Source organism: Gekko japonicus, unplaced genomic scaffold (assembly GCF_001447785.1).
Source record: "Gekko japonicus isolate JY-2015 unplaced genomic scaffold, Gekko_japonicus_V1.1 scaffold2338, whole genome shotgun sequence".
NCBI lineage: Eukaryota > Metazoa > Chordata > Lepidosauria > Squamata > Gekkonidae > Gekko > Gekko japonicus.
The window spans coordinates 192082-204800 of NW_015176521.1; the positions used below are offsets into that span (position 1 = coordinate 192082).

Below are 12719 nucleotides of genomic sequence, written 5' to 3' on the forward strand. Positions count from 1 at the left end.
ATCTCCTCCTCCTCCTCCTAAAATGTGCAAATGTATGTACATTTATGCATGGCCCAGCTGTACAAAACAGCACCCAGTGATGTGTTTCTCCCCTGACTTGGATGGTCCAGGTGAGCCTGACCTTGCCAGATCTTGGAAGCTAAGCAGGGATGGCCCTGGTTGGTAGTTGGATGGGAGACCATCGAGGAAGTCCAGTGTTGCGAACAGTGGCAGGCAATGGCAAACCATCTCTGTCCGTTTCTTGCCTTGAAAATTTACCATACAATTCCCTGTAAACAAAAAAACAGCAAGGAGACCGGGGGGGAGGGGGAGCTTTCTTCCTGTTGGGCTACTTTGTTATTTTATTATGGAAAGCAATATCCAAAGCTAGAACCCACCATTTGCGTCCTGCAGTTCGTTCTGCCATCTCAGGCCTCTCTGCCATCTCATTCCCTTGCATGATTAAGCCAAGCTTATGTTTACACAGTCTAATTTATTCCCCCTTGAGAAGGGTAGCTATTCCTGGAGGCATCATACGATTGCCAACCTCCAGGTGAGGTCTGAAGATCTCCTGCAATTTCAATTGATCTCCAAATTACAGACAGCTGTTTCCCTAGAGTAAATGACAGCTTTGGAAGGTGTACTCTGAGGTATTATGTTCCTGTTTGAGGTCGCTCCTCTCCTCAAACTCCACCTTCCTTCCTTCCCAGATTCCACCTCCAAATCTCCAGGAATTTCCCAAGCTGGAGATGGCAACCCTAAGGCCTCCAAAGTCCCAGAAGACGAGATTGTATTTATACCCCGCCCTTCACTCAGAGTCTCAGAGCACCTTACAAACTCCTTTCCCCTCCCCTCCCCACAACAGACCCCCCCATGAGGTGGGTGGGGCTGAGAGAGCTCTTTCCAGAACTGGCCTTGAGAGAACAGCTGTGACAGAACTATAGCTTCCCCAAGGTCATCCAGCAGCTGCAAGTGGAGGAGTGGGGAATCAAACCCAGTTCTCCCAGATTAGAGTCTGTGCACTTAACCACTACACCAAACTGGACCCCAATGGCTCGAAACCTTTCAGTTTTCTAAGCTGTTGAAGAGGCCGGATTGTTCGGTGGGCATCCAACTTGACAATGGAGAATTACTATAGCAGGCTACTTGGGCCTAGTTCAGAAACACAAACATAAATGTGTCATATTTCAGACTCACAGATCCAGTTGGGTGACGGCAGACCAGCAAAGATTTGACTGAAAGAGGCAGAGAGATACAGAAGCCTGTGAAGTTGCACAGAAACAGAAACCTGTGTGATCTCTCTGGAATAAAATGTCAATAATAAAACAGAAGTCTGGGTGGGTAGGGATTAAAACATGTGTAGCCTGAGACGGCATGTTAAAATAGATGCCAGATTAAAAATAAGTGAGAGATTTTCTCATCAGGAGGCGGCGTTTGCTTTATTTCCCTCCCTCCTTAACATTTTATAGTTTTCCTTTCATTGCAGGTCAGGCAAGGAAAATGGGGGGAAGGAATGAAAAGAACTTCTGGCTTGCTCTGAACTTTTAAAGAGGAGGAACACGGTCGCAAGGGGGCCCATTCAATTCCCACAATGCACTGGGAAACACTTCAGGATCTTAAGCAGATGCACTCTGTACGTGTGCCAAGACTGGGGAGCTAGAGACCGAACGTCTTCAGTGCCTTCAGTATCAAGAAGAATTTCTTCCTTTGTATTTTATAGTACAGTTAAAAGTCACGATGAGCTCTCTCTCATGTGAAAGAATGGAAGATCACAATTAGGGCTGCAATGTTTTGACGCACCTCAGATGTTAAAAAGGTGTCCACATCCAGTCAGGCAGATCTCTTTTAAAAAATGGTTTATTTTTAATGTAAGAATGTACAAAATCTGTAGGCGGCAAGCACCATCTTCGATGGGGCATTCTCCCTTCTCTCTCACACACCCAAACGAACGTATCTATGAACGTGTTTGGTGTGACAGATACCCGCGTCATGTGGAAACGAGGAACTTATGCTTTCTCCTCCCCTATAAGAAGCACTGTTTCATTTACATGTAATAAACATGTAAATTAATGCAGGTTTAGTGTGGTGTGACAGATACCCGCGTCATGTGGAAATAAGGAACTTATGCTTTCTCCTCCCCTTTAAGAAGCACTGTTTAATTTACATGTAATGAACATGTAAATTAATGCAGGTTTAGTGGGAAATAGCAGATACCAGGGGTCTCCAATCTTGCTGAAAATGTAGGCTTTTTTGGACTTTGGACAACAGGAAGTGGGCACCACCTCAAAATGGCCGCTGTGGGGGCAGGGCCAATCTTAAAACATTGGGAGGATCTAAGCCAAGTGCCATCCTATGACTGAAGCAACTGATTCCAAATTTGTACTCATTTTTCCCCCAGTGGGGAACCCAGAGCCGTTTGTACCATTCTCCTCTTCTCCATTTTATCCTCACAGCAACCCTGTGAGGTAAGTCGGACTGAGAATGTGTGACTGGCCTGAGCTCACCCAGCAAGCTACCATAGCAGAGTGGGGATTCGAACACGGGTTTCCCATGTCCGAGTTTGATATTCTAACCACTACCGTACAGGCTCTGTGACAGGAACACCCATAGATGTGGTTGAATTGAGCAGATAGTATCCTGGAGATAGAGATTTTGGTCATGAGAAAAATGGGGATTTTTCCAATAATTTATTTCCCCAAGAACCAGCCCACTCAGACAAGCTCTCACAGCATCCCGGTTTGTCAAGCACCAGTCATAGCAGTGAAAAAAGAGCAAAGTTTGTTATCAGGATTTCCATACTAACTTAACCACAAGTGCAGGATACAGGTGGAAGGACAACCCCCCCCCCCCCTACACACACACAGAGAATTCAGAATATTTAGGGTATCAACTCAAATGGGCAGGAAACTTTTCAAATACTGTTCCAATTTCACACTGAGAATACTCTAGTTCTCTCCCACCCTATTAAAGAACTGACCAGATGGAGAATTTTTTCCCTCTCTTTTCCTCCTGAGCAGGTTGTATTTAATTAAAAATGATTTTCCTTTTAATCCTACCCCTGACATTTTATCTATCATCCAGATGTTACCTCTATTCATTTCAGCACAGGATCATCAGGATAAAAAAAAAAATCTCACTTCTATTCTCAGACGGAAACAAGAAACCAATGTTACAACCGACCAAATTAAGATACGGAGAAAATAACATGGGTTTTCTTTGTCCTCCTTGGAGTTACGAAGTCATGGGCTTTATAGGTCATCTTGCCTGAGGGGCAGGAAGGAAATCAATACTTTTATTCTCCCCAGGTTATTGCCCAAAACCAAAAATCTGGGTCTCAGATAGACCCACAGATGAAAACCCATCTGCCGAACTTCCACATGAGCACACCACAGCCCTGAGAAAGTTCTCAAGAGTTCAAGGGGGTGGGGTGGGGATCGAATCTGCATATTTGTTCAGATTTCTTGTAGGCTGTCTGAAAATTAATAAGCAAAACAGCCAGGGTGTAAAAAACATACAACCTAAAAACAGCGATCTTCATAAAACACTCCTTTGACTAAGGGCATACCATAAAAGAATTTAAAATGAGGTGAGAAACAGAGGAGGTGGGATTGATAGGTCAGATCCAACTAACTCTTCTGCTGGTAAAACCACGACGGGAGAGTCCCTTTTGACCACCCCGAAAAAGTTATGGTGGGGATCGTGGGACCTGCATGCACAAACACCATGGGGGATGGGGGCTATAGACAGGAGGGGAATTGGGTAAGATTCAGTGGAAAAACTGACTGGATCGAATCCTTTTATATATCATCATATTGGCCTTCCACTGTCACCTTCCTCGGAGTGACATACATGGTTCTCTTATGCTCCACTGAATCCTCCCGACAATCCTGTGAGCCAGGTTTGGCTGACCAGAAAGACTGACAGGGCCAAGTGAGCATCCTAACGGAACGGGAATTTGAACCCAGGTGTCGCCCGGCATTCTCATCATCACCATACTGCACAGGCCTGTATTACTTGAACACATGAACCTGTCTCGTACCGAGAACACTGGTCCATCTGCCTCAGTAATGTCTACTCTGACAACAGCTTTCATGGCTCTGGCAGACAACAGTTTTTCCTAACACCTGTTCCTTGATCCAGCGGGGTGTAGTGATTAAAAGCGATGGACCCTAATCTGGACAAGTGGGCTTGATTCCCCACTCCTCTGCATGAAAGCCGGCTGGGTGACCTTGGGCCAGTCATCTCTCAACCCCGCCTGCCTCACAAGGTGCCTGTTGTGGGGAGAGGAAGGGAAGGTGATTGTAAGCCGCTTTGAGACTCCTTAAGGTAGAGAATAGCGGGATATAAAAAACCTACTACTAGTCTTCTTCTTTTAACCAGAGACACCAGGGAGTGCCTCTGAGACTCTCTGCATGCCCAAAATATGCTCCACCACTGGAATTCAGCCCCTTCAAACTGTAGGAGGGAAAAGAAGCTCATATTTTCCAATGATTCCTTCATGGAAAAGAATTCCTTGCGCGTAGAAAACAAGCACAATAGTGCAGGAACACTGAGTGCAGACTTATCCTTGATTATATGCAGAGAGGTTTTTTAAAAAATTGGGAAGCATTTGAGTTTGTGACCCCTCTAGCCTCCTAAAGATGTACAGGACAGGATTCTACCAATTCATTCTGTGTTAGCATCATACACTGAATTGCATTCCCCAACTCCAACATTAAGCACTTTCAATAGTTTTGAGCTTAAGGTCAGCCTGGGAACCTTAGTTAGTGATAGGACTTATTCAGATAGTTTTGCAGGGTAGCCATGTTGGTCTGCAATAGAGCATCAACTTAGAGATCAACTTCGATACCTTTTGGGGTATAAAGTTTTGAGCGTCAATGGTCATATCTGACAAAGAGAGCTTTGACTCTCAAAAGCTTATACCCCAAAAATCTTGCTGGTCAGTTTGGTGTAGTGGTTAAGAGTGCGGACTCTAATCTGGGCAAACCGAGTTTGATTCTCCACTCCTCCACATGCAGCTGCTGGTGTGACCTTGGGTCAGTCATAAGTTCTGTTATCTCAAGGGCAGTTCTCGAGGGAGCTCTTTCAGCCCCACCGACCTCACACAGGATGTCTGTTGTGGGGAAGGGAAGGAGATTATAAACCACTCTGAGACACTGAGTGAAGGACGGGATATAAATCCAGTCTCCTCCTCCTTGCCTCTAAGGTGCTGCTGTACTCAATTCTAGGTCTTATTCGGCAACTCTGAGCATATGCAAAGTGCTTCCTCCTGAGAAAATACCAGTCCATCCTTATCAGATTTGTCTCAGAGTACAAGTTTCCCAGGTAGTCCAGAAGCCCAGTTTCTCTTTATATATTAAAAAAAAGTTAGCTAACATTTTACCTCAGCAACATGTCCTTTGAGCAAACGGCTTCACGTGACGGCGGTGGAAGACAGGAGATTTAATGGGGGGGGGGGACACGAAGTCTGGCCTGGCATCCTCAGCAGAAGGCAGTGTTGAAAGAAGGCACCGAGCTGACTGTGGCCTGATCTTTAGAAAGGTAACGATTTTCGTATTATTTTTAGTTAACGTCGCGTGCGTGCCTGCACTAATTAATCTCCAGTGAAATGAGAGAGAACAATCCCTGCACAGATTATTCTTTTATTTAAACATATGTTCTTAAAATGTCAGGCAATTTATTTCTGCAAAGTCAAAAGTTGAACCACGTTTCTTTAGATTTCACAAAGTAGAAACTTTTGTTTTTTTCTTAAAAAAAAAAAACCAGGCTCAGATTCAAGTCTCACATGACCACTTTTTAAAATGTATTTGCAATGGTTGGTACGATGTTTTGTTTTTGAACTGTAATGACTCCCCTGTTTTTCTCCACCATTGCCCTAGGAATAGTAAAGGACTAAAAAAGTAAATGGGATCCCAGTGGGCGGACTCAGGAGCCACTTATTTCCCAGGGGACTCTTGTGCACAAAACTGATCTTCACAAAACCAGAGGAGACTTCAGAGTATTCATTAATGCTATTTGTGCAACCGATATCATTATGTATAAGAAACAGTCCCCGATACAAAAACAAAAAGGAAAGATCCAGTTCATGTGAAGCTCTACAAGGTCCCACTGGTACCTCGGAATCACTGACTGAACTCTATAGAATCAATACCTATAGACACGTAATTGGGATTCTCTTAAGAATCAGAGGGTGCGTTCAGACGGGCATTTGAGCCAGTATACGAGCCAGTTAGAATCTGAGTACTTATGCGTGATCACACAGCCAACATCTGCCTTCCGTCCCTAACCGTCGCAAACACCCTTTAAACTGGTGTATTTTGCTACTAGGTCCCCAAGTGGTGGTATCCTGAGTGCTCCGGTTCTAGCCGCATTATCCCCGTCTGATCGCTCTCCGCCGGTGTATAGCCACTTCCGTTCGGAAGCCCAAGGCTTCCGCTTTTTGGGCGCCTTTTTTTTTTTAGCCTCCTCGAGGTGCACTAAACAAAAAAAAAAGATGCTTAGTTTTAGGCTGCTCATGAGTCAGGGACCTCACGGAGGCCCTTTTTGCTGTAAAAGTTTAAAGGGAAGTCTTCGCTTCAGGGCACGCTTTTCGGGGCGGGGTGTTCTGTGCCTGCGTGAAGTTCTCAATTCTGTGGATGGTTGCATATGTGCATGTGCAAAATGTAAAAAAAAAAATTTAAACCACCGACGCGCACCAGTGCGTAGTGTGAATGGGCATATCATGATGTGTCACGGAGTCCGGAGGTGAGTGTGATTGCGTTTCTTCCGGATCAAACTTCTCCGGTTCCAACCGGAGCAGTTTATGCTGGCTGAAACCGCACGTCTGAACAGTGCCAAATTTCCAATTACTCTTCAGAACGCTGCTGATCTGAATATATGGGGGTAGCTGATATGAAAATATTAGGCTATCTTGTCCAGAGGTGAACATAACTTAAATTTCCTTAAATCCAATCTCTTCTTCTTCTTTTTCTTTTCTGGTGCCCGCCAAGTGTTTTTGGGAAGCAGGCAGGACCAGGTAAGGTTTTTACCCAGCGCGGCTTCTGACCGACTATTGGAGAGTCGATCGTTCATGCAGATGTTTTTAAAAATGTTGCTTTGGCAGCAGCTGCCACCACAGCACAAGGATCAACGCTGCGTGACTGAAGTTAAGCTGTGGCAATCATTTTGTGGCTGGCTCCGGTTCCTGAGGCACTCGTTCTGTGGCAGCCATTTTGTTGCTGCCCCCACCGTGCCGTGTCAGAATTCCACGTGCCCAAAGGCTCACAAAGGTTGGGACCCCTGAGATAGATCTCAGACATTTCCTTAATGGAAATCCATACAAACCTGAATGGACCTATAGTCACCCCTGACCTTGCGGCCACGTACAGGCACCTGGAGTATTGGGTGCAGTTCTGGAGGCCTCACTTCAAAAAGGATACTAACAGAATGGAGGGGGTGCGGAGGAGAGTGACAAGGATGGTCGGTGGCCTGGAGACCAAGCCCACTGAGGAAAGGGGGAGGGACTTGGGAATGTTTAGTCTGGAGAAGAGGAGGTTGAGGGGAGACATGATGGCTCTCTTGCAGGATTTGAAGGGCTGTCACTGAGAGGGGGGCAGGGGGGTGTTCCTGTTGGCAGCAGAGGAGAGGACTCACAAGAATGGGTTTAAATTACAGGTGGGAAGGTACCAGCTGGATATTAGGGAAAACTTTTTTATAGTAAGAGTCGTTCAACACTGGAATCTTCTGCCTAGGAAGGTGGTGAGCTCCCCCTCACTGGCAGTCTTTAAGCAGCGTCTGGACAAACACTTGTTAGGGATGCTCTCGGCTGATCCTGCATTGAACAGGGGGTTGCACTAGATGGCCTGGATGGCCCCCTTCCAACTCTGTGATCCTATGGTTCTAATCGTGAATCCAGAGAACACAAAAGCATAGTGCAAAAATGTGGTGCACAGGAGAAGGGTGAGCGAGGGTTCTTGGGAAAAGGAGCCATGGATGGTCCCCACCCCAAATACTCATGCCCTATTGCAGGGGTCCCCAACGTGGTGCCTGCAAACACCTTTCCCAGAGCTTGCCGAATGTTTTTAGAAACTGGGCAGGGCTAAGTAGGCTTTTTGCCCAGCGAGGTTTAATGACTGGCCACTTGAGGTTTGATTGGCGGTGCAGATTTTGAAAAACATTGCTTTGGCAGCAGCTGATCTTCTCTGTGTGACTAAAGGCAAGCTGCGGCAGCCGTTTTGTGACTGGCTCTGCCTCCCGCAGCAGCCATTTTGTGGCTGCCATTCTGTGGCTGCGTCCACCATGCTGTGTCAGAATTCCATAGGTGCCCACAGGCTGAAAAGGTTGGGGACCCCTGCCCCACTGAATCAAGATCAACATGCTAAAACTCCATGGCTGTGATCTCTGGAAGAGAAGGGCTAGATCCACATACAACTCACCTTTCCCCAACCAATACAGCCGAAGGTGAGTTTTGAAACTCAGGGGACTTGAGAACATTTTTTGCACGGGAGTGGTGGACGGGTGTCAGAGGAAGGGGCGATCTCCCATTAAGCACTGCGGTTTGCGTTCTCTTAGGAACAGGCACACCTGCTCATGGCCCAGCACAATTACTGTGGCGCTTTCACACACACTAAATAGCGTGCTTTCAATCCACTTCCAATGCACTTTGCAACTGGATTTTGCTGTGTGAAAAGGCAAAATCCACTTGCAAATGGTCGCTGAGGTGGATTGAATCTGCATTATTTAGCATGCGTGAAAGTGACTTCCCTTCCCACTTTCCTGGCTTCGTTTTTTAAAAAAAGATCAGGCTTGCCTTCTATTCAGCCATAAACATGAGAGGGGGCACTCTCCTTTCTCTGCCTCCGAGTCTTCTTGCAACTGCCGCAGGGACGAAGAGAGAGAAGTGTCCCACCACTGTGTGGCTCATCAGATTACAAGCAAACCTGGAAGGCAGCTAGTGGACAAACTAGAACGGATAAAAGGAAGTCCTTCTTCACCCAAAGAGTGATTAACACATGGAATTCACTGCCACAGGAAGTGGTGGCGGCTACAAGCATGGACAGCTTCAAAAGGGAATTAGATAGGCATATGGAGCAGAAGTCCATAGGTAGGAACTGGGGCAAGTGATGCTCTGTGTCCTTGGTGTTTGGGGGAGGCAACAGTGGGAGGGCATCTAGTGAAGATCTTGTCTCACTAACCTGTTAGTGTTCTTTGAGGGGGTGAACAAACATGTGGACAAGGGGGATCCAATAGATATTGTTTACCTTGACTTCCAGAAAGCTTTTGATAAAGTTCCTCATCAAAGGCTCCTAAGTAAGCTCAAAAATCATGGGATAAAAGGACAAGTCCTTTTATGGATCAAAAACTGGCTAATTAATAGAAAACAGAGAGTGAGTATAAATGGGCAATTTTCCCAGTGGAGGGTGGTAAGCAGTGGGGTACCACAGGGATCAGTACTTGGTCCACTGCTTTTTAACTTGTTCATTAATGATTTGGAGATGGGAGTAAGCAGTGAAGTGGCTAAATTTGCAGATGATACAAAGTTGTTCAGGGTGGTGAAAACCAGTGAGGATTGTGAGGCACTCCAAAGGGATCTGTCAAAGATGGGCGAGTGGGCGTCAACATGGCAAATGGGGTTCAGCCCCCACTTGGCAGCCCTAAGGAGAGCACTCCCCCCCCCCACACACACCCCAGTTGATTCACACAAGCCAGCTGGTGGGCACTCCTCTCTGCTCCCACACCTTCTGGCCAATGCCAGAAAGTGCAGGGGTGAAGAGCAGGGATATGTCTCAAACTGAGGGTTGTTTTATCTTTCATCTTGGGGGAAGGAGGTGTCATGTTACATTCAGGGTCGTCCTCCTTTCAAGTAAATATGATCATATAAAACAGTCAAGTCCTATAGCTCAGCATTAAAAAATGGACATTCTCCGACAGAGCTCTTATTAACGTCTGGGGCACCATCCGTCCTGTTTTTAGAAGATGATACCAAGTTCCCAAGACCTGTGGGTCAGTTTCCCAGCACAAACAGCACCATTGGGATCATGGGACAGGGGTGAGGAGACACAACAAAATTAAGCACTGCAAACCACAAAATGTTCACAGGTTGTCGCATTTTATCCTTGGAGTCTGGCACATTCCTAGGTACAAGGAAACCATGAAATTGGAGCCCGCTGGCCGGCCCTCTGAGCTCTCCATGTGCACTTTTGGGGGGTTTGGTTGCAGGAAACGATTCAAGGACATTGTTTTCTTTAAGCCTCTCCTTCCCCTCTCTCCGTCTTGCATCCCGCATTAGTCACCAATCTAAGCCATAGGCAGGTCATGGTATGCCGCGTATCTGCCGGTCACGTGATGGTAAATCTGTAGATCGGGAGGAAGGGGAGAGAAGTTTACCAGAGCAGTTACGGAACAGGAGAAATTAAACAGGAGTAAGAAAGCTGGCAGGTTAAGCGCAGGTTAGCAAGAAGGCAGATGCCTATTTATAATTAATCCTGTTCTTCCAAATGAAGTGTGCCAACCAAAGTTCTCTAAAGCTATTCCTTTGGGAAGGAAATACTAAGTGATCTCATTCTATCCACCAGGCTTCAGAGTTTATTACTTGCTGGAATTATCTGCCGCTCTTCCTTTGCTTCCCTGGGCAGCAGCTCACCTGGGTCTCATTTTATGCCTACAACAGCCCTGTGAGGTGGGCTGAGAGTGATCCTGCGGGGCTTACTGGGGACTGGAACCTGGCCTCGTCCAAAGCCCTAGTCATTACTATCACTTTTTAAACCCCGCCCTTCCTCTACACTGCTCTGGAAGTATGGTTCTTCCTTTCCCATTTTAACCTCAAACCCACCCTGTGAGGTAGGTCAGGCTGCGAATGACTGGCCCAAGGTCGCCCATCAAGCTTCATGGCAGAGAGGGGATTTGAACAAAGGTCTCCCAGATCCCAGTCTCTAACCCAGGGGTCCGCAACAGGGTGCCCGTGGGTACAATAGTGCCCGCCGATTCCTGTCCTGGGGCCTGCCAAAGGTTTTTAGAAGAGTAGCTCCAGAGCAAACTAATTTATGCAGTAGACAAATCACTCGCTCACAACTTTAATGCTAGTCGCTCACAAAGTAGAGTTTTTGCTCACAAGACTCCACAGCTTAGAGGGAACATTGATCTGAACGCGTGAATCAGATAGTAGATGAGCATTCTTACTGTGCTAGTTCTAAAGTTCAAAAGTGCAGTGAACAGGCACAGAGAGACATGGTATGGTCCTCTCACGGACTGGTATTATCGCTGAATGCGAACTAAAAGGGAGTGGAAAGCAAAATCCACACACAGACACATTTAGGGCTGCAATCACACACACTCAATAATCCACTTTCAATCCACTTTCAATCTCTGCCACCACAGCACAATGATCTTCATTGTGTGACCAAACGTCAGCTGTAGCAGCCATTTTGTGGCTAGCTATGCCTCCTGCAGCAGCCATTTTGTTTCGATTATTGAGTGTGTGTGATCGCAGCCTAGCATTAAACCTGATGCAACACTACAGCTGGTTTTATGTGCCCGTCCTGTTCACAAATAGAGCAACAGGCCTTTTTTTGGGGGGGGGTCCTACTTTTTACACCCAAGGAGCTGCCTGAGTGAACAGGAGTCAGTCCCTCGCTCAACTGGCCTACCCATACTGCAACACTTTTTTCAGAAGTGAAGAGGAAGGTAAAGAGACACATTATCTGAAGGGATTCATGTCCCAAACTGTTGATCAGTTGGTATGGAGATAAAGAGAGAGAGATGAGCGGGAATGAACCTGTGACCTCAGATTAGAGTCCACGCTTCTAAACCACTGCACCAAACCGGCTCTCAGCCATCTTGTGGCTGCACCCACCACACTGTGTTGGAATTCCAAAAGTACCTGCAGGTTCAAAAAGGTTGGGAACCCCCTGCTGTAACCACTACATCACACACACTCTGAGAGAGCCAGTTTGGTGTAGTGGTTAATTGCGTGGACTCTAATCTGGGAGAACCGGGTTTGATTCCCCACTCCTCCACTTGCACCTGCTGATGTGACCTTGGGTCAGTCACAAGCTCTGGCACAGCTGTCCTCGAAAAAGAGCAGTTTGTGTCAGAGTTCTCTCAGCCCCACCCACCTCACAGGGTGCCTGTTGTGGGGAGGGAGAGGGAAAGGAGTTTGTAAGCCGCTCTGAGACTCCAAGTGAAGGGCGGGGTATAAATCCAATCTCTTCTTCTTCTTCTTCTTTACCTTGTGGTCTTCACAGTCTCCAAGATTACTAAACCTGTGTTCCTAACTGTACAGCCCCTATGCCAATCTTCAACAGCAGGGCTGTTTCACATAGTCAAATCTCACCACACAAACTCACCCTAACTGTCCCCCAGGGGTGCTGTTCACACAAAAAATGTGACAGAAAAATACAACATGGCAGCTGCTGTTGCCACTGTGTGGAACAGTACTGTGGCTGCCCACGTACATAGGCCAGAAGGGTTACTATTTTCTCCACAGAATCTACAAATGTACCCTGACCAAAGAACAACTAAGGGACATGAAAAGACATCTGAACGCGTGGATCAGATAGCAGATGAGCATTCTTACTGTGCTAGTTCTAAAGGCTTATTCATTTATTTACATATTTAAACCAGGGGTCGTTTCGTAGAAAAAGAGCTAGGGGAACTTATTAGCATAACTCATTAGCATATGCCACACCCCCTGACATCACCAGAAGTGTGTCATAAGGCCACACACCCCGCCCCCAACGGTCCCGGCTGCCGCTGCCGGCCTT

General features: G+C 46.6%; 1 protein-coding gene across 2 annotated transcripts in view; it reads right to left on the reverse strand.

Moving 5' to 3' along the window:
* Positions 1–10001: 10001 nt before the first annotated feature.
* The window catches only part of DERA (deoxyribose-phosphate aldolase (putative)), a 64877-nt gene continuing 62159 nt past the window's right edge, over positions 10002–12719 (reverse strand). The window contains exon 9 of one of the 2 annotated variants that reach the window (XM_015427407.1): positions 10002–10311. In XM_015427407.1, the coding sequence (XP_015282893.1) occupies positions 10255–10311 (57 nt within the window). In that variant the 3' untranslated portion in view covers positions 10002–10254. The remainder of the gene's footprint in view (positions 10312–12719) is intronic. The other variant, XM_015427408.1, reaches the window with a different exon arrangement.